Source organism: Thalassophryne amazonica, chromosome 12 (genome assembly GCF_902500255.1).
Source record: "Thalassophryne amazonica chromosome 12, fThaAma1.1, whole genome shotgun sequence".
NCBI classification, from domain to species: Eukaryota; Metazoa; Chordata; class Actinopteri; order Batrachoidiformes; family Batrachoididae; genus Thalassophryne; species Thalassophryne amazonica.
In genome coordinates, this window is record NC_047114.1 from 32,072,225 (window position 1) to 32,097,727 (window position 25,503).

A 25,503-nucleotide genomic window follows, 5' to 3' on the forward strand; every position below is an offset into this window, starting at 1 on the left:
AAGAAGACTTGAGGATGTAATTACTGTCAAATTTGCATCAACAAAGTACTGAGCAAAGGGTGTGAATACTTATGTACACGTGATTTCTTAGTTTTATATTTCTAATAAATTTGCAAAAATTTGAAAAAACAAAACCCAAAACTTTTTTCATGTTGTGATTATGGGATGTTGCGAGTAGAAGTGAGGGGAAAAAAATTTATTTACTCCATTTTTGAATTAGGTTGTAACTAATAAAAAGTGGAAAAAGTGAAGCGCTGTGATTACTTTTTGGACGTGCTGTAGACTGGATGAGTATACTCCAAGGCCTCCAGGATCCTTGTGAGGGTGAAGAGCTGGTCGGTTGTTCCACAATCAGGATGGAACCCGCATTGTTCTTCTTCAATCTTTCATCTCCAAAAATATTAATCATGATTAAAAAGGACTTTGTGTCCACATACTGACTCAACCCCATGTATTTATTGGTCAAAGTGGGCCTGTGTGTGAGGGCAGTGCTAAGGCTTGCTGTACCAATTCATGGAGCGCCTCAGAGCGCTCTCCCAGCTCTGGAGGACCGGAACGTACTCCCAGCTGGGGCTGTTAGTGAGTCCCTTTGGTGATCCTTTGGGCAGGAACGTCTGGCCATCATAGTGTAGCTTTTTCAACTCCTCCTGGGACTTCCAGAAGCCTGCAGTTGAAGACATAAGAAATTAGAGTTCTGTGATCAAACTCAAAAAATTTACACATTTCCATGATTTTATATCTATATATTTGTTTTATTTTATTTAGTTTTCTTGCATGTTCTCCCCATGTTTGTGCAGACTCCCTCTGGGTGCTCTGGCTTCTTCCCACATCCAAAAACTTGACTGTTAGGTGAAGTGGGAACTTTAAATTGTGTGTGCAGATGTGAATGTGTTTGCTCACTACCCCATATACTGACAATGTGAACATCTCTGGAGAGATCTGAAAATGGCTGTGCACCAACGCTCCCCATGCAACCTGATGGATCTTGAGAGGTGCTGCAAAAAGGAATGGGCAAAACTGCCCAAAGATAGGAGTGCCAAGCTTGTGGCATTGTATTCAAGAAGACTTGAGGCTGCTTGGTGCCAAAGGTGCATCAACAAAGGGTGTATTGAACAAAGGGTGTGAAGTTGTAATTTTTAATAAATTTGCAAAAAAAAAAAAAAAAAAAAAGTTTTTCATGCCGTCATTATGGGGTGTTGCGAGTAAAAATTTGAGGGGACAAACATAAATAAAAAAAATGTGACGCACACCACTATGTGACACAAGGCCTCTTTTTGCAACGCATCATCATCACAGGCGTTTTGATGTCAAAAGGTTTGGAAGCTAAATAGATTTATTTCATGTTTTAATATTTAAAATGTTATGTAAAATCATGGCGTGGCTATTTTGCAAAAACAGGCCTTGTGTCACATGGAGGACATTTGTCTGTGTGCATCACCTATTTCGATGTGAAAAGATCCAAAGCAATAAATGCTTAACAGATTTATTTTTGCATTTAGAAATAAAATAGAAAATAAAGCCAAAGGTGTTTCACAAAAAGGAGTCTTGTAATTATATGATGTATTTACTGGATTTATCAAACTCAGTTTGAATAAACTGGAACATTCCATCTTTCATCTTATGAAATATTCGTACCACTGAATTTATAAACATTCATTATTGTATAAAATTTGAGAGCTGTCTGCCTGGGTGGCTGCCATCCAGGACTTAACAGTTTTGTAGTGTGGTGGATGAGGCAACATGCAGCACCAGCGCATCCTCCCTGACGGGACCTGCACTCCAAAGGTCAGTGGTGTCCAAACTATTCCAGAAAGGTCCAAGAGGGTGAAGGTTGTCCTTGCAGCCACTGACTTCAGCAGGTGATTTCACTGATGAACTCATCCCACCTGTTCAAAGGGATGTTAATCAGTGAAATCACCTGCTGAAGTCAGTGGCTGCAAGGACAACCTGCACCCTCTTGGACCTTTCTGGAAAAGTTTGGACACCACTGCCATAGGTCTTAACATTTGTGATGAATAGAAACATTAGATAACAGTAAAAGTTTTAAATGGCTCCTTTATTCACAGCTTTCATCTTAAAATACTGTATGTTAATCTTAAGTGAGGTTTTATTTGTGTCCCAGAAGAGTGTATGAGAACTTTTCAAAAGATACCATCATTCATTCATTCATTTACTATACTCACTTACTCAATCATGGGTCACGGAGGCTCAAACCTATCTCAGCAGCAAGTATACCTCCCATTTTTTTCTGACATTTTATATTATTTGTATGTTGGGGTCTGCTCTGTGTAAGCCTAATCCCATCAGATCAGATGGGAGGCCACTTCGGAAGACTGGGGCCTGTGAGTGTTTCTCCAGGTAAAACTGGAGATGCGTCAGGAAGGGCATCAGGTGTAAAACGTGTGCGAAATCCCACCGCAGATCTGGGCTGGATCTGCTGTGGCAACCCCGAATGAAAACGGGAGCAGCTGAAAGACAACATGTTGGGAATTTTTTGTTTTTAATTTGAAAAAAAAATTATTTAATGACAAAATCCCTGAATAAAATTATTGGGAAGAAGTTCTGGTTAATATTTATATTAATAATGGCAAGTTAACCAAAAGATTAAACATAAACAACTAATCAGAAAATAATTGCTAGATTCAATAGAAAAATAATAGATTAATTTGGAAAAAAAATCCACACACACAAAAAAATAAATGTTTATGATGTCTCCAACACTTCTGCTGTTATTACAAGCTGCAGATTATATTGCACCACTCTATCTTAACCTCTGGCAATCCGCAAACCATTAATGTGTCAGAGGTCTAAATCAATCTTGCCGAATATAATGGGACCACAATGGAGCCCAAAAGCACAGTGGCTGAAACCCACAGCTTCAGGAACATGTGTTTTAACACCACAACAAATGTCTGTGGTGCTGCTGCTGTATACAAATGAAAACAAATGTATCAAGGTGCTCATTCAGACCAAATGTTACATAAATCTCTTATTTCATTTTAACATTTATTTTTAGTAATTTCTGGTGAAAATGTAAATTTATTTTGAAAGCAGTGTGAGTCAGGAGCATCAGCTCGACTGTGGCAAAATAAAGATTCAGCACAGCTGCTGCTGTCTGAGTGGTGTTCTGACTTCCAGGCCACTACAAGTGGTACAGTGGCAATCTGTTTCAATTTCAATTTATTTTTATTTATATAGCGCCAAATCACAACAGAGTTGCCCCAAGGCGCCTCACACAAGCAAGGTCCAACCCCACCAACCCCCAGAGCAGCAGTGGTAAGGAAAAGCTCCCTCTGAGGAAGAAAGCTCAAGCAGACCAGACTCAAAGGGATGACCCTCTGCTTGGGCCATCCTACAGACACAAATTACAGAACAATTCACAAAATGAATATACAAGAAATGATGTTGGTGCACAGGACAGGAGGGTCTTCAGCACAAATACCACACCCATCTCTGGAGTTGCACCTTAAACAGAGAGAAAAAACAGTCAGGCATTAGAAAGACAAGAAATACAGTGTAATTTGTCAGCATTAAACAACAAGAAAAACGGTGATTGCCGGCCACGAGCCCTAAGCTTCACTAAAAGACCCAGAATTTAGGTAAAGTTGAGTCAGCGGCACGCTCCATTTCCTAATAAAATGAATTAAGAGTAAAAAGCACAGAACTATACTATACCAGTATGCTAGCCATACGAAAGGGAAAATAAGTGCATCTTAAGTCTGGACTTGAAAATCTCCACAAAACCTGACTGTTTTATTAAAGCGGGGAGATCATTCCACAGAACAGAGGCACAATAAGAGAAAGCTCTATGACCCGCAGACTTCTTATTCACCCTAGGGACACAAAGTAGTCCTGCACCCTGAGAATGCAAGGCCCGGGCCGGTACATAAGGTTTAATTAGGTCAGCTAGGTAGGGAGGTGCCAGTACATGAACAAATTTATAGACTAGTAGCAGAACCTTAAAATCTGATCTCACTGGGACAGGAAGCCAGTGAAGGGATGCCAAAATGGGTGTAATGTGGTCGAACTTTCTGTATCGTGTCAGACGTCTGGCTGCAGCATTTTGAACCAATTGGAGAGCCCTAATGCTGGACTATGGTAAACCAGAAAATAGAACATTGCAGTACTCCAATCTAGAAGAGATAAACACATGGATCAGGGTCTCAGCATCAGCCATAGACAGGATGGGACGAATCTTTGCTATATTTCTCAGGTGAAAGAAAGCAGTCTTCGCAATATCTCTAATGTGGAGGTCAAAGGACAACATAGGATCAAAAATTACCCCAAGGTTCCTCACTTTATCAGTGTAATGTATGAAACACGAGCCTAGGCTAAGCGTTAACTGGTCAAATTGATGCAGATGTCTCACTGGACCAAGAACCATAATTTCAGTCTTATCAGAGTTTAAAAGTAGGAAGTTTCTAGACATCCAACTTCTCACTGATGCAAGGCAATCTTCTAAGGATTTTATGTGAATGCGATTACCAGCAGTTATCGCAGTCTGTCTGCGCTCCGACACTGCTGGCCACGCCTCTTTTCCTCCTGACTGCTTCGGATTATGGCAACATTTGCTGTGTCAGGCATGCTTCCGGCAAATTCTTGCTATGTGTGATGGGGCTTTACAATTTTCCTTTGGTAAGATGAAAGTTGTTCGCAAAGCACCTTAGGCCTTAAGAGAGCTCCTCAGGTGCCAAACTGGTAAGAGTAGGGAGGAGGATTTTTAAGAAGCCTAAGAATATCTTAAGCAGTGAAGATGGTGGAAAAGACAGAGAAGAAGCAGAGATATTCTCAGTTTGTAGGATGACAGTGAGTCAGTAACACACTACCGGCTTGATTTTTATGTTAATTTACTGTGTTAATAGATCTATAAATTGTTTAGGTTTTTGCTATCATATACACACTGTTAATATTATATTATATTATTATTATTATCAGTCTTATTAACATTGTTTTTTTCTTTTTATTATTACTTGTAGTCAGTCAGGTCAGTCAATTTCCACTGCTACCGGTAAACATGTAATCCGATACTACCTGTTTATGGTCGGATGGCCGTCGACTAAACTGGCTCAATTCACCTGTTTGTTTTACAAGCAGTGTGGTTTTGGGTGGGTAGACACCCGGCAGAACTAAGAACAATATTTGCAAAGGGCGGATGAGCTCTTATTGAGCCAACGGCCATCTACCGCTTTGCAACTCTCCAGCATCTCCATTGTCTCAACTTATTTTTTCCATGGAATCAAGGTTCTGGAGTAGCCAAGTGGCCTTGGTTTGTGCACCCAAGTCCGTAAAACCATGCACACACTGTCCTATGAAATGTTCAGATATTCGTTATTGGATAATGCTACTGCGTATGGGGTTAACACCGACGCGCTGTCCCCCTAGGCAGCGGCAAAAAAATCTGCTAATCTCATGAAGTTTGCCTCCTGGAGCATGCGTACCTTGATGGACTTGGACAATTGCCCTGAACGACACACAACTTTGGTTGGACATGAATTGAAGATACTGGACATTGAGGTTGCAGCACTGCAAGAAACGAGACTACCTGTGGAGGGGAAGATTGGTGATATAGGATCTGGTTACACTTTCTTCTGGAAAGGTCTACCTCAGGATGATTTTTGCATCCATGGTGTTGGACTAGCCATCAAGACAAGCTTCCTTAAAGATCTTAAAGAGCTACCAACTGGTCTGAGTGAGCACCTCATGACTGCCAGACTTGCGCTCCAAAACGATGATCACGTTACCATAGTTTGTGCGTATGCTCCTACTTTGGATGCAAACGACACTGTGAAGGAAACTTTTTATGCTGCTCTTGATCAAGTGATTACCAATACACCCAACAAAGATCGCCTATTGATACTCTGATATAAGATATAAAGGCACGTGGCAACATCCTAGATCAAAGCACTGGCATCAAATAGATTTTATAATCACCACGTCTAGAGACAGGAAGAAAATTTAAAAAGCCTGTGTCATCATCGGCTCCGATAGCTTCCTAACTGATCATCGTATAGTGAAGTGCGAAATCATGATCAATCCCTGAAACAAAATAAGATTTCAAGTCAAAGTGAAGAAGTTTGATGTTGCCTCCCTACAAAACCCAATTGTTCAACAAAAACTTCAGACAACACTGACCAGCAATCTGTCACAACTCACATATGAAAAACCCATGGCAGAGATTTGAAGTGATCTGAAGAATGTGATTCTTGATTCGTGTACAAAAGCAATTGGTTCTAAAAATAAAGTAAATCAAGATTGGTTCGATGACAATGACGCTGAAATAAAAATACTTATTGAACGCAGAAGAGCTGCTTTCATCAAGTGGCAGAAGAACCCAAGAACAAGATCATCTAAGACTAATTTAATGAGAGCAAGAAATAAGCTGCAACAGTGTACTCGTGAACTAAAGAATCAGTGGTGGAAGAACAAAGCTGCAGAGCTTCAGGAGCTAGCAGGTAAACGGAACTCAAAAGCCTTCTTTGCTGCAATGAAGGCTATCTATGGACCTAGTACACATGGTCCAACTCCATAGCTGGAACGCTTGTGAAGGATCCTGAATCCATTCAGTCATGCCGGAGGGAGCACATTTACAATTTGCTGAATCGTGAAGTTGAAGTTGACCAGACATTTATCAATGAGCTGAGAGTTTCTAATGAAACATAAACTCGCCGATCCCCCAACACCTCACAAAGTCAATATGGCCATCAAGTTGCAGAAGAATGACACGGCGAGCGGTCCTGATGGAATTCCAGCTGAAGTTCTGAAGTACAGCGGACCAGCAATGGCTCGGTGTCTTCATGACATTGTAAAGTGTATTTGGACCAAAGAACAAGCACCGGCTGACCTTAAAAATGCACTGATAGTTACCATCCATAAGAAAGGAGACAAGGCTGATTGCAGCAATTATACAGGCATATCACTGTTGTCCACCGTTGGTAAATTGTTTGCAAAAATCATACTAAATCAGCTTACACAAACTGCACAGGATGTCCTACCCGACACACAGTGCGGCTTTCAACCTGCAAGGGGCACCATCAACATGACCTTTGCCTTATGGCAAGTGCAAGAAAAATGTAGGGAACAAAGAACTCCTCTCTACACAGCCTTTTTCGATCTGACTAAGGCTTCTGACACATTGCACAGAGAAACACTTTGGATCATTCTGAGCAAATATGGGTGTCCCGACAAATTGATTACAATGATCCGCCTACTTCATGATGAGATGACTGCTTCTGTTATATGTGAAGGTCAACAAGTCCTGTGAAAGTCGATGTTAAACAAGGGTGTGTACAACCCCAATTCCAATGAAGTTGGGCCACTGTGTAAAATGTAAATAAAACAAAATACAATGATTTGTAAATCCTCTTCAACCTATATTCAATTGAAAACACCACAAAGAAAAGATATTTAACATTCAAACTGATAAACTTTATTATTTTTGTGCTCATTTTGAAATGGATGCCTGCAACACATTTCAATAAAGCTGGGACAGTGGTATGTTTACCACTGTGCTACATCATCTTTCCTCCTAACAACACTCAATAAGCGTTTGGAACTGAAGACACTAACTGTTGAAGCTTTGTAAGTGGAATTCTTTCCCATTCTTGCTTGATGTACGACTTCAGTTGTTCAACAGTCCAGGGTCTCCGTTGTTGTATTTTGCGCTTCATAATGTGCCACACATTTTCAATGGGCGACAGGTCTGGATTGCAGGCAGGCCAGTCTAGTACCCGCACTCTTTTCTTACAAAGCCACGCTGTTGTAACACGTGCAGAATGTGACTTGGCATTGTCTTGCTGAAATAAGCAGGGACGTCCCTGAAAAAGACGTTGCTTGGATGGCAGCATGTGTTGCTCCAAAACCTGGATGTACCTTTCAGCATGGTGCCATTACAGATGTGTAAGTTGCCCATGCCAGGGGCACTAACACACCCCCATACCATCACAGATGCTGGCTTTTGAACATTGCACTGGTAACACTCTGGATGGTCTTTTTCTTCTTTTGTCCAGAGGACACAACGTCCATGATTTCCAAAAACAATTTGAAATGTGGAGTCATCAGGCGACAGCACACTTTTCCACTTGTGTCTGTCCATTTCAAATGAGCTCGGGCCCAGAGAAGGTGGTGGCATTTCTGGATGTTGTTGATGTATGGCTTCGCTTTGCATAGTAAGAGTTTTAACTTGCACGTGTAGATGTAGCGACAAACTGTGTTAACTAACAATGGTTTTCTGAAGTGTTCCTGAGCCCATGCGGTAAGATCCTTTACACAATGATATCGGTTTATGATGCAGTTCCGCCTGAGGGATCAAAGGTTACGGGATTCAATGTTGGTTTTGGCCTTGCCGCTTACATGTAGAAAGTTCTCCAGATTCTCTGAATCTTCTGATTATATTATGAACTGTAGATGATGGAATCCCTAAATTCCTTGTAACTGAACACTAAGAAACATTGTTCTTAAACTGTTGGACTATTTTTTCACGCAGTTGTTCACAAAGTGGTGATCCTCGCCCCATCTTTACTTGTGAACAGCTGAGCCTTTTGGGGATGCTCCTTTTATACTCAATCATGACACTCACAATTAGTGTCCTCAGTTCTCAAAAGCTTATTGAGTGTTGTTAAAAGGTGATGTAACCCACAGTGGTAAGCATACCACTGTCCCAGCTTTATTGAAACGTGTTGCAGGGATCATTTCAAAATGAGCACATATTTGCACAAAAACAATAAATTTTATCAGTATGAACATTAAATATCTTGTCTTTATGGTATATTCAATTGAATATAGGTTGAAGAGTATTTGAAAATAATTGTATTCTGTTTTAATTTACATTTCACACAACGTCCCAACTTCATTGGAATTGGGGTTGTATTAGCACCTACGCTATGTGCTCTTTTCATGTGCGCTGTTCTGCAATTGGCAGAGGCACAGCTAAGTAACCTTGGAGTACAAATAACTTTCCGATATGATGGTAATTTGTTCAACCTACAGCGCCTACAGGCTAAAACTAAGGTATCCACAGCCTCAGTTGTGGAACTTCAATATGCTGATGATGCTGCCGTCTGCTCGACTACAGAAGCTGGGCTGCAGAGAATAACAGATGCCTTTGTAGAAGCCTACAAATGACTTGGTCTATCACTGAACTGCACTAAAACGGAGTCTCTGTATTGATCTCCCTCTGATACCATTTCTCCACCCGTCACTCAGCCTGAAATAGCTGTTGACGGAACCATTCTCACTTTAAGTATCTTGGTAGCTACAGTGCAAGTTCTGTTTCCCTTGATTGTGAGGTAAACAACAGGATCAGCTCTGCTGCAGTAGCTTTCGGCGTGTCTTCAACAACCATGATATTGAGTTGGAGACCAAAATACGAGTCTATCAATCCATCATTTTACCAACACTTCTGTATGGCTCTGAAATGTGGACTACCTATTGTTATCAAGTGAAACAACTCGAGAAATTCCACCAAAGATATCTTCGGACAATCAGAAATGTGAAATGGTATGATCGTGTCACCAATGCTGTAGTTCTTGACTGAGCTTGCCTGACAAGTATTGAGGCTATGTTACATCAAAACAGGCTGAGATGGTACGGACATGTGGTGAGAATGGATGCGCTACGTCTTCCAAAACAACTCTTCAGTCAACTTTCTACTGGAACACGTTGTGTTGGCACCAGGGCTGTGAAATGAAAATTGTGAAATCCGAGGAAAATTTGCAGGGGGTCTGGGGAGGGGAGGGGGTGCAGCGTCCAGGAGCTGGGGTCTAGGGCCCTCTGGGGCTCCAGAATTAAATTTTTATCTAATGATACTTTTTCAGCATCTCCTGGAAGAACAAATCTCAAAATTAGTGCATATTTAAATGGTCCTATATTCAACCTTTTATTTGACCTGTCAATGATGATGTTGAAATAACAGAATATGATGTGGAAATAGGACCTGGTATGATTTTCCTTTTAATTGTAAATCAAATTATGCATTAACTCAGAACAATTAAACTACATGAAATTTATGAAGACTGAAAAGACTGTTACAGCATTTCAAAAACCACAGCTAAAGCTTGTAGAATATTTGGAAAATCATGGTAAAATATTAATAACATAAAAAGTCACTTATATTCTTGTGTAAATTCATGCAGCCTAAATCCATTCAAAGCCACAATGTCTTTTTTTACAATGAAAGAATGCCTAGATTAGTGAAAAAAGTCACATAATCTTGTCTAAAATCCTGTTTGAACAGCAGAATGTTTATTTTCCAGGAAGAGAAAAAGTCTTACCGTGTTTCTTGATGACACAGTTCACTTTTCCCGTTTCTTTTATCTTTCAGGCGTGTTGATGAAGCCAGCGGCAATTCCACGGATTATTGTCCTTATAAGACTTTTCAAACAGTCTTTCTCGCCATCTTCTCTCTGTGCGACGTGGCTCCGTGACACAGACATGCTGCACAATTCTTCTTTTAAAAACTTGAACGCTCTAACAGTTTGGGATGTCTACATGCTACACTTAGCTTAAGCGCCGCACAGGAGCTACACAGCGTCGCCGCAGCAACCAACCAGTCCTGCTTTACGACAATTGTCGTAACAGCTACACTTTGAGTGGCATTTTTCCTACGCGAAACTCTCCGCGGATCCGAGGAAACTGATTTGTATCTGTAACACACAGATCAGTGTCTGCGGACTTATAAAACTTACACGATGTCGTAAAAAAAGAGAACTCTTTGCGATAAGCATTTTAAAAACTCAGTGATGTTCATGATTAAAGACTACATCGCTAACACCCCACCCCCCCATCCCCATGATGAAATCCGCGGAATCCCGCAGATCCGCGGGGTTTTCACAGCCCTGGTTGGCACTCCTAAGATGAGGTACAAGGATGTCCTTAAAAGACGTTTTAAAGACTGCAAGATTGTTGACTGGGCTACAGCCCCAGCAGATAGATTGGTTTGGAGGAGAACGGTTTATGATGGCATCAAGACCTTTGAGACCAATACACGGAAAGCTGAAGAGGAAAGACGTGCAAGACGGAAAGCTGCTGAAGCTCTGAAACAGTTGGCAGCCTCCTAGTTAGAGGCCTGGATGAATTACTTCTGGACCGCCATACTCATGTCGAATGGCAGTGATGATTACTTCTAGTTTGACATTTGATTTTAAATGGACCACAATGGAAATAAGTGTTTTCACTTTCTTGTGTCTTGCATGTATTTTTAATGTATTTACAATTATATACTCACAATGAACGTACTAAAACTCACGCATGCACTCTTAAATATATAGATATTCGGCACATTCAAATATTTTCAAGCTGTGCAACAATTCACTTAATTTTGCTGGGTTGCATCATCATAAAGTTATCCTCACAATTACATGTTTTAATGCAATTCAGATTATATGATCGTTGATTTCATTGTTCATTCATGACTAGGAGGCTGAAGCGCATTTGTTTTTTATTTCTCCTGTCCTTTCCGTGACAACCAATAACAGCTCTTAGAGGACTGCGTCATACCTAGCAATGGGGTCAACCCCGCCTCCTCACCAAGATAGGAGTTTCTGTTCCCTCTTTGCTCAAAGTTGCTCTCAGACACCCCCTGGCTCACTCTTAGGCTAGGATTCTTTGTCAGGAAATTTTAGGCTAAGTTAGGAGCTCCCTGAGAGGACTTTGAGTTGCTTCACGGATACGGGCCCAGATATCATAGACATCCAATTGTCACCTTAGGTCAGTGATTAGCTTCCAGGTCTGACAACCATACAATAAGACAGGAGGCACCAGGACCCTACAGACTTGGTAACTGCATCACCTGACACCTCTGCTCAGGGAACCTCATGACTTGATAAGAACTTACCAGGCATCTCTCAGTTTCAAAGACAGAGTATCCAGAGACATGAATGCACCACCAAGAAAGATAAGTAAATGTCTGATGGCTGAGTCCAGGAAGCCATAGAAAACCTGGATCTCGGTATTAATCCTGCACAATCACAAACCAAATGCTCCAGTTGCACACTCAGCTTCTTCAATGCTACACTCAGGGTATTCACTGATTTTGCAAAGATCAGATCATCATCATAGAAGTCATGGTCAGTAAACCTTTCCTCGCCAACAAAGATACCTACACTGCTAGTTTACACAGCCCTACTCTACAACTAGTCAATGCAAGCACTGGACAGTGTAGCAGTAAGAACACATCCCTGATGAACACCAGTATTCAATAACGTCAGAGATTCTGCCTCCACTCTACACAGCACTCATAGTACTTGTGTATATAGGCTGTCCAGCAAACTTCTCAAGTATCCTGTAAATCAGGGGTGGCCAAGTTTGGTCCTCGAGAGCCACCTTCCTGACACTCTTAGTTGTCTCCCTGCTCCAACACACCTGAATCCAATGAAAGGCTCGTTAAAAGTCTGCTAACGAGTCTTTCATTGAATTCAGATGTGTTGGAGCAGGGAGACAACTAAGAGTGTCAGGAAGGTGGCTCTCGAGGACCGAACTTGGCCACCCCTGCTGTAAATTCTCAGGATGCACCAGACAGCAGCCTGGTCAAGCGAAGTGATATAACGTCCAAGTAATGTACCACCTGATGTGTACAATGTGTACAGTGTCCTTGTCGTCTTTCCACAGACTTTTAATCATTTTTTAAAATAGTTTGGTCTGGATTAGGAAATCCACTTATTCATTTACGAATACCCAAAAATGATATTTTTCATTTTTTTGCCGCATGAAAATAAAAGATAAGGACAACTGAAAGGTCACTCAATTGAAAGATCACTCTTTTGAAGTAGTTGTACTAGCTGTTGAATAGTTATTAGACTGTAATGCAGGAATTGTTGGTTTGCGGCCCAGTTTGTTTGTTTTTTTAAATAAATTAATAAAGAAAATTATAGTCTTCCTTCCAGAGGACAACAATACAAATAGGTTTTTATGTTTTTTGTTGATTCCTGGTCAGTTTAGTATTTTTTAAAAATGTTTTTCCTCGTTTTTATTTTTTTTAAGTCTCCCTCCCAGAGAAGCACAATGGAAATAGATTTTATGTTTTACTGTGCTATCCTTGGCATAGTTGTTATATGTACATGTACTTTAAATGCCAAATAAATCCAATCCAACCTGATCTGGATCTGCTTCGGAGTTGTTCTGAATGATAGCCAAAGTTCATACATTTAAGTGCAGTTAGTTTTGAAGGGGCCATTTCATTCCCTATACTATATATCATATATTGTTCAAGACTTTAATTCAGTTATCTTCTTGTATCCTCTAACTGTTCACATGTTTTCCACTTAGAATCATAAAAGAATGTATGTCAGATTGTTGGCTGTTGACTGTGACTGACATTACCGACATCCACAAAGGGTGTCAGCCCCCTAAAGAATTATCACTGACTTTATAGTCCCAAGAATTACAAAAAAAAAAGAAAAAAAAAAAAGAAAATCAAAACTGTTACTTCGATCAACCACCAACTTTGCTGGCTACATAATAAGGCAGTAATATGGAGCAGTAGGTTCAGCCCCCTCAACGACGAGGGAGTATAACCAGTCAGGCTCATTAAGTGATAACTGCCCTTAACATAAAGGAAAAATAAATAAAATCGAGGATGATATAATTTTCTTTGCTGCTGTCAAATGTATCTGAAGCACAGAGGGGCAGAGCACCCTGTTTTCATAATGATGAATTTTCCATGAACATTATGAGTATATTGTATGAATATATTTACAAACTTTGAACTTCAACTGTCAAGCATACATTTAAGAGCAGCAAGTTGCCGGTTTCGGTTTCACAGCCGTGTTTGCTGTTTGTCACGTGGCCATCGTGCCTTCCTCACTTCAGGACATTTAAACACCACGCTGTTCTGATCTAGCCACAACCCTGCTTACACTGGACATGCGCATGCTCCACATCTTCTTCTCTTTTTTTTATGGAAGTGTTACAGTGCCACATACAGGTCTGGCATATATACTGCAGGGTTTTCAGGTGGTTTTGCTTGGTTTCATGTGGACGGAGATATTTCTTGGAATGGTGCCGTGTTTATGGAACACTTTTTGAAGATGACAAACACAAAGGTCATATAAGGAAAGTTCCATTTCCGTGTGGACAAGGCCAAAGCCAAGTGTACAATCTCGTTTCCTATGGAAATAATCATGGAAGCTAGAGATGTTCAAATCGTAATTTTGTGCATCACCAGGACCCTGTCTCTACAAAATGCATGCAATGTTTGAATAGGTGTATATGTGTGTGTGTGCACACATCTCTTCATACCCACTCCAAGTCCAGCAACAAAAGCTGCCCCGAGACAAGACATTTCTCTGTGCTTTCGTCTGGCTACCTTCCTGCCAAGTAGGTCTGCTGTTAGCTGCATGACAAAGTCATTGGAAGAAACTCCACCATCCACCCTGAGAAAGAATTAAGACACACAATTCACTGACTCATCTGTAAGAGTATCAGTGAAACATACACCTATAATCCACAGACTGTCAAAACTGAACTGCATCAGCAGAGCCTGGGGTACACGGTGTATTATATCTACTACATCTGCTTTCATGGCTAAAAGCCAGACCTTGTAAGCAGATCCTGCACAATACCACTGGGTATCAAATACAAATTAATTTGTCTCTTATTTCTACAGACAAGACCTGTTCAACCAGCACCGCACATGAGGAAAAAGGTGCACCTGATCTTGGTGATGGGAATCAGAGTTTCTCTCAGCATTATGTCATAAAGCTGCTTGTTTCTGTGTGAAGGGGAAAAATGACAATATAAATGCAATGAAAGTGAGCATGAATGAAAATACACAACAACAGAAATGTTCTTTTCAGAATGAGTCACCTGAAGGCAACAGACTCCAAAATGGCACGGACCAGATGGCATTTGGTGGTTGAAGGTTTGAGGCCCATGAGGGAGGCACAAGCTTTGGGATCATTCAGAGGAGCCTTTGAATATGTGAAGTGTACAGACAAATGTGACAAACTGCTATAAGAAAAAAAAAAGAGGCACATAACAACAATGACAGCGAGATAAATTAAACATGTCCTCTAGTCAGCAACAAAGCAGCGCCACAGTTTGTTTTGTTAAGTGACCCATAATTTTATGTAATGCAGAATGTTAGTTATGTGCCAAACATTTCTTCATATGAACACGGTATAAATATTCAGGACACAGACTTACAAAAGCCAGTTCACAATGGAGGGCATAGGGGGAAAAAGAGATAACATCACCACATTACAGAGGGATAAACAAAGAACAAAAATGTACTTAAGTTCCTCTTCTGACAAAATATAAATTTCAGTCAATATGTACAGTTGAGCTATTATTAATATAACTCTTTTATATTATTATGAATACCTGTTAATGTGCAGTTATCTAAACTCTTGAACTTGCTGTTTAGTTCCTGAGAGTGAAACTGTGCAGCTGGGATGCAAACAATAACGGGAGGCAAAGTTACATGATACAGCTTCAAATACAATGATGCCTGTGTCTTCAGTTAGGATTAAAAAACGTCACATATGAGGCGATAAGTTTACAATCTGTAAGTATCGTAGTTGTATACAGTAGTGCGTTTTTTTTTTTTGTAATTTTGCCTGTGTACACCATCACAATTAAGATTAAATTAATCAATTGGGATGCAACTGCAGTGCAGACTTTTAGCTTTAATTCATAGGGTTTAACAAAAATATTACATGAATATTACATTAACCATTCAGGAATTGTGGCCATTTTTACACACAGTTCCTCCATTTTCACAGGCCATAAGTAGATGAACAAATTAAATATATTAAATAGTTATTGTTGATACAAATTATCACATTTACAGCCAGTGTTCTTGAGAATGATGATACATGAACATTTCTAAGTCACTGAATATGTAGTGAACTACATGCATAAGCATAAAAAAATAGAAAAGGTATCATGTTGTGTACTATGCCAGACAAATTTAGTCTGGCATAGGCTGTTTTCAAAAACTGAGTGAAATCCGTAAACCTTTTTAGGAGTAGCTGCGCTTACAAGACTCATTTGACAGGCTGCAGGGACATACTGTACATCATCAACATAAAAAATTAGTTCAAGGTCACTTTTCTGCAACTCCACATGCCATGTTGCCAAACAATGTGTGCATCATATACACAATGTTTGCATGCATAAAAATGTGTAGAAACATGACAGTACTTGCAAAAATCTCTGCATACTGATTTATTATCAGAATGCACTGAGGACTGCATCTGTCAAATGCACAAAAACAGCATGTATTGTCCATTTAGCATACGACTGAATGAATGAATATGCAATTTGGGGTTTGTCTAACTGAGTATGCAAAATTAAGGGGAGGGGAGGGGTGTGATCATGCAAATAGGTGAGGTCTGCACACAAAACATGATTTCTCAAGGTCAAAAGGAAATTTTTGCAAGTGCTGATAGCATCTACAGTGAGGCAAATAAGTGTTTGATTCACTGTTGATTTTGCAAGTTTTCCCACCTACAAAGAATGGAGAGGTTTGTAATTTTTATTGTGGGTACACTTCAACTGTGAGAGACAGAATCTAAAAAAAGAAAATCCAGAAAAATCACATTGTATGATTTTTAAATAATTAATTGGCATTTTATTGCATGAAATAAGTATTTGATCACCTACCAACCAGAAGGAATTCTGGCTCTCACTGACCTGTTAGTTTTTCTTTAAGAGGTCCTCCTATTCTGCACTCTTTACCTGTATTAATTATTATTAATTACCTGTTTGAACTCATTACCTGTAAAAAGACATGCAAAATCTCATCTCGTGGGGTAAGGATGATTCTGAGAAAGCCCAGAATTATATCGGAGGACCTGGTCAATGACCTGAAGAGTGCTGGGACCACAGTCGCAAAGATTACATGAGTAACACACTACGCCATCATGGTTTAAAATCCTGCAGTGCAGCAAGATCCCCCTGCTCAAGCCAGCACATGTCCAGGCCTGTTTGATGTTTGCTAGTGACCATCTGGATGATCCAGAGGAGGCATGGGAGAAGGTCATGTGGTCAGATGAGACCAATATAAAGCTTCTTGGTATCAACTCCACTCGCTGTGTTTGGAGGATGAGAACAACCCAAAAGAACACCGTCCCAACTGTGAAGCATGGTGGTGGAAACATCATTTTTAGGGGTGCTTTTCTGCATAGGGGATAGGATGACTGCATCGTACTGAAGGAAGGATAGATGGGGCTGTGTATTGTGAGATTTTGGCAAACAACCTCCTTCCCTCAATAAAAGCATTGATGATGGGTCGTGGCTGGGTCTTCCAGCATGACAATTACCCAAAACACACAGCCAGGACAACTAAGGGGTGGATCCATAAGAAGCATTTCAAGGTCCTGGAGTGGCCGAGACAGTCTCCAGACCTGAACTCAACAGAAAATCTTTGGAGGGAGCTGAAACTTGAATCCTGAAAGATCTGGAGAAGATCTATATGGAGGAGTGAACCAAAATCCCTGCTGCAGTATGTGCAAACTTGGTCAAGAACTACAAGAAACTTCTGATCTCTTTATTTGCAAACAAAGGGTTCAGAAAATTGTTATGCTGAATGCAGCTCACTGTGTTGCCAGTTGACATGTGATGATATCTGTCCACCAGAGCCAAAAACCCACAGGAGGCTGACAGATTAAGCGATATTGCGACTGGACAAAATATTTAAACACGTTACTAATCCATTTACTCTATCTGTCACAGTGTGACACAGCTTTATGAAAGCACAAGACGCACACCTGCAAGTAGCTGACTGAATCTGATTTGGCACTTATTAACATGTGCAAAATCCTCATTTACTTCGTGCTGTCTACATCACATTACCACTTGCTATTAACTGCACAATTAGCAGAGATGGGACGAAGTCATCATCAAGTCACTCTCAAGTCATGAATTAGCAAGTCCCAAGTCATAATGACCATCAATTGTTTGCAAGCTGACTTGAGATTTGACTTGGGACTTGCAGATTGATGACTTGAAAATGACTTGACAGTGACTTCGTCCCACCTCTGGCAATTAGTCTCAGTCGATCACCCACAAAACTGTCCACTCCAATGCACAAAAGTTTGGACTGTCCACGCAATTTTGCACTCATTATCTGGGATCCTTAGTCAATCAGGCCCTGTGTGTAAGTCAATAATAAACTTCATTAACATATAATGTTATTTCAACATAAGTGGTAAGAGATAGATTTATTTCAGTTTTACGCCTCATCGGCCATAAGGGGGATACAAAACTACTCTGTCCTTGTGTGTGTGCGTGTGTGTGCAGGTGCCAGTCACAATTTCTTGTAGACAACATAAATACATGTGATTTAAAAATTCTGCAGAGCAGGTTGCTCTGTAGATAATAAAAGCAGCTCTCTAATCTGCATTGTCTTAGTCCACGCAGCTGTAAAAATGGATACAGGCCTTGGCTGGGGAAGTTATAGTGAGGCATCATTGTAAAGGGCTTTGAGTATCTGCTACATGGAAAAGTACTATAGAAATGCAGTCCTTCTTATTCAACTGGACAACTGAAATGAGTTTCATCCAGAACCTCTATTCATCCCCATCCCCACCTTATTAATCAAAGTATTAACTACTGAAATTTAGTATGCCTGGCATCCATTGTGTTTTTTTGTAAATCCCCCAGCAGGCATAAGGCCAATAGGTAAAAATAGAAGTGCATTTTGTACATGTACGTGCATGTGGCTGTGTCTGCATCAATCCCTGATGCTGTGGTGAAAATTACCCGTAGGGGAGTCTCAGTACAAAAGTGTGTCTTGTTATTTACAACAGATTTTTCAGTGGGTCAAACCTCACATACACTGTTAGTCTTTCCTTCAGTCTTGCAAATTTGTTATGGAACTTGGATTTGGTATGATTCACATTCTGCAGAGAGTGCGCTTATAAACTGTGGTATTTGGTGACAGGAGAGTGTGCTATGCATACAAGCCTTTGACACCAAGTGCATGTGCCTGTGTGTGCCACTGTGTACGATGTTACATACATGGTACAGGCACAGTGTATATCAATCTCACCAACACACTGATGTGTGTTGCACATCCTGTTGCAGTTACCCCCCCCCCCCCCCCCCCACACACACACACACAGCAATAAGGCTTTTTGTATGATCCCACTGGAATGCACATTAATCACATCATAGTACAGTAAATAAATGGACTGCATTCATTATTTAGCGCTTTTCCATCTGCAACTACAATAATGCCTTACATTCACCCTGATGTCAGGGTGCTGCCACACAAGGCGCTCACTACACATCGGAAGCAACTAGGGGATTAAGGACCTTGCCCAAGGGCCCTTAGTGATTTTCCGATCAGGCTGGGATTTGAACCAAGGATCCTCTGGTCTCAAGCCCAACAGCTTAACCACTAGACCATCACCTCCCGGTGTAAAGCTGCCTTTACGCCCATGGATTGCTGATACAAAAAGATCACTTTTTATAGTATTTATCTTTTCAGGCCGTTTTATGGTTGCTGGAGTGCCAGTCCCTCTACCAATCACCCCAAACGGAAGAAAAAACTCAAGACAAAAATAAGGAGGGCTGCAGTCTGAAGGACCACCTACAGACCCGGATACAGTTTGTCAGCGGTGTGTGTCCCAGATGAATGATTACAGAGTTGGGGGAAAACTGCATTGAAATGTTTTTAGCCAAGGTGCCTGTAAAACTGTGGCCTCATCTGTAATTTTGCAAGGCAGATAAATGTTCCACATATAGTAAGTGGTCTATCCAAAAGTATAAAAGAAGACAGGAAAACTGCATCTTGCATTTCAGGATAGACTTTGTTGTGTAATACTTTAAGCACTAACAAAAGTGTGACAACAGAGCTCAACAGTGCAGTTCTGTAAGTAAAAATCCCATTCATATTAAGGATTTAGATTATGGGCTAACAAGTTGCAAGCATTCAAAACAGACTCACTAAGAGCTCTGATGTTTTGATGGTATGTGCTCCTGTAGAAGCCACAAATCTGTATGATATTAACTTTATTTTAATAAAAATCTGTTTTATTAGTGATTTCACCAACAAGAACTACATCACCCACAATCCTATATTGAAATGGAGACATCTTTTATTGGTGGATGTCACTGTTACCAGGTAATAAAATAATTTTTTGAACCACCCAAACCAGTTGTTTTACTGCTGGTGCACTCAGGAAAATGCTGCTGAAGTGAGCAGGGAAATGCTTTTGCTGCACCGAGTTTGAATCCATCTTGAAGCACTTATATAACAAGATAAACTACAAAATATATACAAAACTACTATTATATACCATTATTAACCATATAAACACTATGATAGTGAAGGTTGGATTTGCATTATGATATGAGTAATTCCTTCTTGCCTAAATGTAATTATGCACACAGTCTTGGACCTTTGCCTTTTTTCTTGATTTTTTTTTTTTTTTAAACCTAGATCAAACCTTTTTATGGTCATGATGCATCTTATAGCTGCTGACTTGGTTCAAAGCATAAAATGTTTTATATAATGATTTTCTGAACTGTCAATAGGGCAGCACGGTGGATTAGTTGTTGGCACTGTTGCCTCACAGCGAGAAAGCCATGGGTTCGATTCCCACCTGTGGCCCTTCTGCATGTTCTCCTCGTGTTTGTGTGGGTTCTCTCCGGGTGCTCCGGCTTCCTATCACATCCAAAGACACGCAGGTTAAGTGGACTGGACACTTTAAATTGTCTGTAGGTGTGCGTGTGGGTGTGAATGTGTTTGTTTGTCTATATGTGGCCCTGCGACAGACTGGCGTCCTGTCCAGGGTGAACCCCGCCTCATGCACTATGACTGCTGGGATAGGCTCCAGCCCCCCACGACCCTTGATTGGACTAAGCGGTTGAAGATGAGTGTGTGTGAACCGTCAATAGAGAAAATTAATAGGTCAAATATACAATGGTCAAACTCTGTTCTTATAAAATGTCTAAGATGAGCCTTGACAGGATATACAAACAATATTCAGGTGAATATGCTGGCATACACATCACAGAAAATATTAACTGCATACAAAAGCAAACTGATCTGTGACAGGCACATATCTACCTGCAAACCACTGAATGACGGGACAAAACACACTCCGTCTGAGTTGGCTACACTGTAAGCCATGTCACTGGTCTGCTGGACATCAGTGAAGAGATCTGCAACAGCAACACAAAAAAGTGACTCACATCACTCAACTTTTGCATTTTTCCAATCATTAAAAAAAAGGAAATAATCACTGAGGTGTTCTCACTCACCCAGATCTTGGGCCCATCTGATAGCAGTGCCCGTGTCTGCAGAATTTCCCTCTGCCAGATACACCACCTCTGGGCCAATTTTCCAGCCCACCAGAGGATAGAGACCTACAGATCAGAAACTCTATACAGTAAGATTCCCGTTTGGAAAGACTGAATAAAACTTAGCAAGTTCAGCAAGAGCTGAGGCTATATACATGGTACAGATAAATCACCGCTGACTGTCTATATACTATATATCGATCAATAAATCGTACAAATTCGTTTTAGAATTTTTACATATTCATGCTTGCATCACACAAGCAAAAATCTATCACAGCCAGCCTTATTCACAAACTGTGTGTATGCACAAATCTGTGCTTAAACCTTGCGTATGAATGTTCGACCCACAAATCTGAGATTCATTATGTTCTTGCCTAAATTTGTTCATACTTTGCAAACAAATTTAGAACTTACTTAGATCATGCATACACACAAATAATGAAGGCCCAGTTGTCCTAGAAAATATAAACGCACACACATTTTACTAAAAATCGATTAAGTAGTTTTGACGTAATCCTTAAAAGCCTATAAAGAAAAATCCTGAACCAGAATTCAGATCCCGGATCACCTCCAAAATTCAGTGGAGTCTTCCATGCCCTAATATCTATCTGCGGTGCAAATTTGGTGAGAATTTGTGAAGTAGTTTTGACGTAATCCTCCTGAAAGACACAGACAAATAAATAAATAAATAAACGCAGATGATTTTAATATGTCCTTGGAGGATATAATAATAGGCTGCTGTTACATTATCAATGCGCATGCTCAATGGTGTATAAATCTCACATGGCATGGGGAACGTTAAGTGCCTCTTCGCCCAAAACACGTATGAGGAGTGGCTCTCACAGCTTACTCTTCAGGTGCTGTTCTACTATGATCGCCCACGATCCAAAAAAGTGCTAAAACAGGATGAAACGGCTCAGTCTGGCTTCCCTCCTAACAAGTTGGTTTATAAATTGCAAACCTAGCAACCCGCCAAAAAACAAAACTATGTAGCTGCGCCCTCGGCCAGACGTTCTTCTGTTTACAGTACTCCTTTTACGGTTTCTAAATACTTGAAAAATATTGAGTTGGTGTTTTCTCTTCATGACAGCTGGAGCAGTACACTTTAATGTTTTTGAGGAATAAATGGAACGTTGCATTTTTAGCGTTCTGCAATCTGTCTGAAAAGGCTTTGTGATGAAAATGTCTGTTGTTTTTGTTTTCTTCCCCAAACACAGCTATCATTTGTGGAAGCACATTCAAACCAAGACATTAAATGTAGTTTCACCCAAGTTATTTTTACTGTTGTAATACTGAATGATTTTTATGAATAAAGACGTGACAAAAATGTACACATGGTGTGCACAGAATTACAGCTGATGGTGCCAACGTTATCTACTAAATATTGTCTTATTGATCTGATTGTCACATCTGGGAAACATTTAAGGGACTTTGTTCACCTTTCTTTGGGCAAGTTACAGGCATTTGTCACAGTGTTACCCATAGTCACGTCTGTGTAGTTACACAGAGGATGCATGCTCACATTAAAAGGCTCTGCATCCTCACAGCGTTCTACGTGAGCGACTTGTGGAGCGTTCAGTCGACATGCACCAAACAATGTAACAACGGTCTATTAAATATGCTCAATTATTGCTTCATGATTATGTGTGTGCATAATCATAGGGCAAGAATTTTTGTGTGTTGTACTCAATCTTTTTTTAACCCTCTGGGGCCAATGCTGTCATATACAACAGCTAAGACCAAGCTTTACTAAATAATAAATAACTTTTTAATGATATGAGATAGAAACTTACTTTTTTTGCTGAAAAGTTAACTCCGCGGACTTTCGAGCCAGCCATCGGCCATCTTTGTACTCCTCATAGAAGCTGTGTGATGACGTGCGCAATGTGAGTGTCCAATTGGAATTGGTTCACCATCACATGGTTTTCCAAAATCCAATCATAGGGCAGATTTACCTCACGTGAAAAGCCAAAGATCGTTTTCAGGAGTGATATGTTACTAGTTGGCCCGTTTGAATAGCCCCCGGGAAACTCCAATGAGTACATCCAGTGCGCCCTGTGCCATTACGCACAGCGATCAGTGAAAGCAGATGGAGCAGACGGAGAGCCTCTGATGACACTCTCATGTGCCCAAACAAAGAGTGTGTAACTATCAGGATTGCTCCACTAGTTTGCATGTGAATGTTACTGGATAACTCTGTTGCTTTCTCTGCATAAAGCACTGTTTACCTTATCAATGGACAACAAAATGCATAGACCATTTTGTATATATTGTTCAAAATGTGCATTTGTGTTTATTGTTTTAACCTTTTTGTTGTACAGTCTTTCACACAAGACCTCAAATTACTTTTATAAAGTTTCAAAACAGTTGTTTATTATAGTTTGCTGTGTGTTTTGAATAAATGTGTGTGGAAAATTATTTTCGGCTTTACTTTTTTCTTTCTTATTTTTGATTGTAAACCTTTATTACACTTATAAAACATAACAAAAGCATATATATTCTGAAAGCACAGGTTGTCCTGAAAAAAGAGATATAAAACTTGATTGTGGGATGCAGGGAGAGCTGTTAACAGCGATAATAAAACAATTATGCCAGGTGAGTGAACTGTCCAAAAAAATGCCCTCGGACCCAAGAGGGTTAATTAACTTGTTTGCTTTACCTGCTAAAGATGTATGTGGATTGTTCCCAGTGTTGATGTTCATGAAAGTGCCCGTTCCCATGGTTACTTTGACATCACCAACATCAAAGCAACACTCTCCAAACATGGCAGCCTGCTGGTCCGCCATCTACAGCAGAAACAACAGGATTCATTTTCAGACACAGGTAGCCTACTTGCTTTCACATGGCCACAATTCTAATGTAGCCTGTAACAAAAGGCACATGCAAGCACACAATCAAATGGCATTTATGTATAATTAGTTGTTAGTTTTTTATTTGTGCCTGTCCTTTTTCCACTTATGTGAACAATGCATTCAATTATTACCTTCAAAGAATACATTTTTTCTGAAACAGAATGTAAATTAAAGTAAAAATTATGTTTTTTTTCAGGGTTCTAAATTAGAAAATAACTGATGATATGACCTGATATAAATACTTTGAAACTTAAGATACAGTGTGGTAACCTGAAGTGCCTGAGGATTTGTGCATCCGTTGTGTTATGTCGTGTCTGGTGATTTATGTAGCGTTCATAACAATCTCATTATGAGGACCAGGTGCAAGGCTACTGCAGTGAACATAGAACAAATTAATAAAACAATCCTGCACACTTACTCCATGGTTACTTCCTTTAATGTGACAATGTTTCGATCCCACTGGATCTTCCTCTGGTCTAGGAGTAAGTGTGCAGGCTTTTTTAATTTTTTTGTTCTAGGAATATAAATAACCAATATATTCTTGTATTCCAAGTGTGTTTCTGCTTAGAAAAACAGTATTGACACCTTACGTAAGTTAATAAAATAATGAAGAAAAAAAAACAACAAATGGTAGTCACAGTCTGCCTGTAGAGTCCAAAATAGAATGTAATTGAGCATACGAATGTCCAAATCTAAAATCATGGTGTTTGTCTAAACAATACTTTGCTATGTAAGAGCTGAATATTTAGTATACTTCAATGCACATACCAAAGTATATACATTAAAAAAATACATGGATAACACAATAAAGTGAAAACACACCTTCAGTGTGATCCATACATACACCAAAAACTAAAAGTGTACAAACAATAAAAACAAATACAAGAAAACTGAACAATTACAGTATAACAATATTTAAAATAAGTTAACAATACAAGTATAAAAGGTAATATAAAATGCTAACATCTGGTGTATAACACCAGAAAATTAATGATGATAATAATAAATATAGTACAACTACTACTAATAATAAATTATTATAATTAGATAACAAGAGGCTATCTTAAATTATGGTAATTATACTAATTTTCTTCCAAATCTATATAGTCAATTGTTTCTGTAACGCCAGAAAATGTAACCATGGTTATTATATTGATAACACTGCACAAAATTAATCTGATGATGATATGATGAAATTTTGAACCAATATCCCTAAATAACTATATTTTAGTTTTGACAAAAGTTGATCAACATAGACAAAAACTGAAAAATTGCGATCTTTGCAAAATTCATGGCCATTTGATTATTGCTGACCCGTTTGTTGTCCAAGGATTACATCACCTGAAACTTGAGGAATCAGTTTAAAGCAGATAAGATATTAGAGTTATAGATATCTTCATCTGTT

The 25,503-nt window shown here is 39.7% G+C and overlaps 1 protein-coding gene across 2 annotated transcripts in view; it reads right to left on the bottom strand.

Annotated features, from left to right (window-relative positions):
• Window positions 1-438: 438 nt before the first annotated feature.
• gk5 (glycerol kinase 5) overlaps window positions 439-25,503 on the bottom strand; it is a 59,859-nt gene continuing 34,794 nt past the window's right edge. For both annotated transcript variants that reach the window (XM_034183943.1, XM_034183944.1), the window contains exons 10-16: window positions 23,906-24,032; window positions 21,208-21,312; window positions 21,014-21,108; window positions 14,800-14,903; window positions 14,645-14,704; window positions 14,233-14,366; window positions 439-664 (exon numbers count right to left, since the gene is read on the bottom strand). In XM_034183943.1, coding sequence (XP_034039834.1) covers window positions 492-664; window positions 14,233-14,366; window positions 14,645-14,704; window positions 14,800-14,903; window positions 21,014-21,108; window positions 21,208-21,312; window positions 23,906-24,032 — 798 coding nt within the window. In that variant the 3' untranslated portion in view covers window positions 439-491. The remainder of the gene's footprint in view (window positions 665-14,232; window positions 14,367-14,644; window positions 14,705-14,799; window positions 14,904-21,013; window positions 21,109-21,207; window positions 21,313-23,905; window positions 24,033-25,503) is intronic.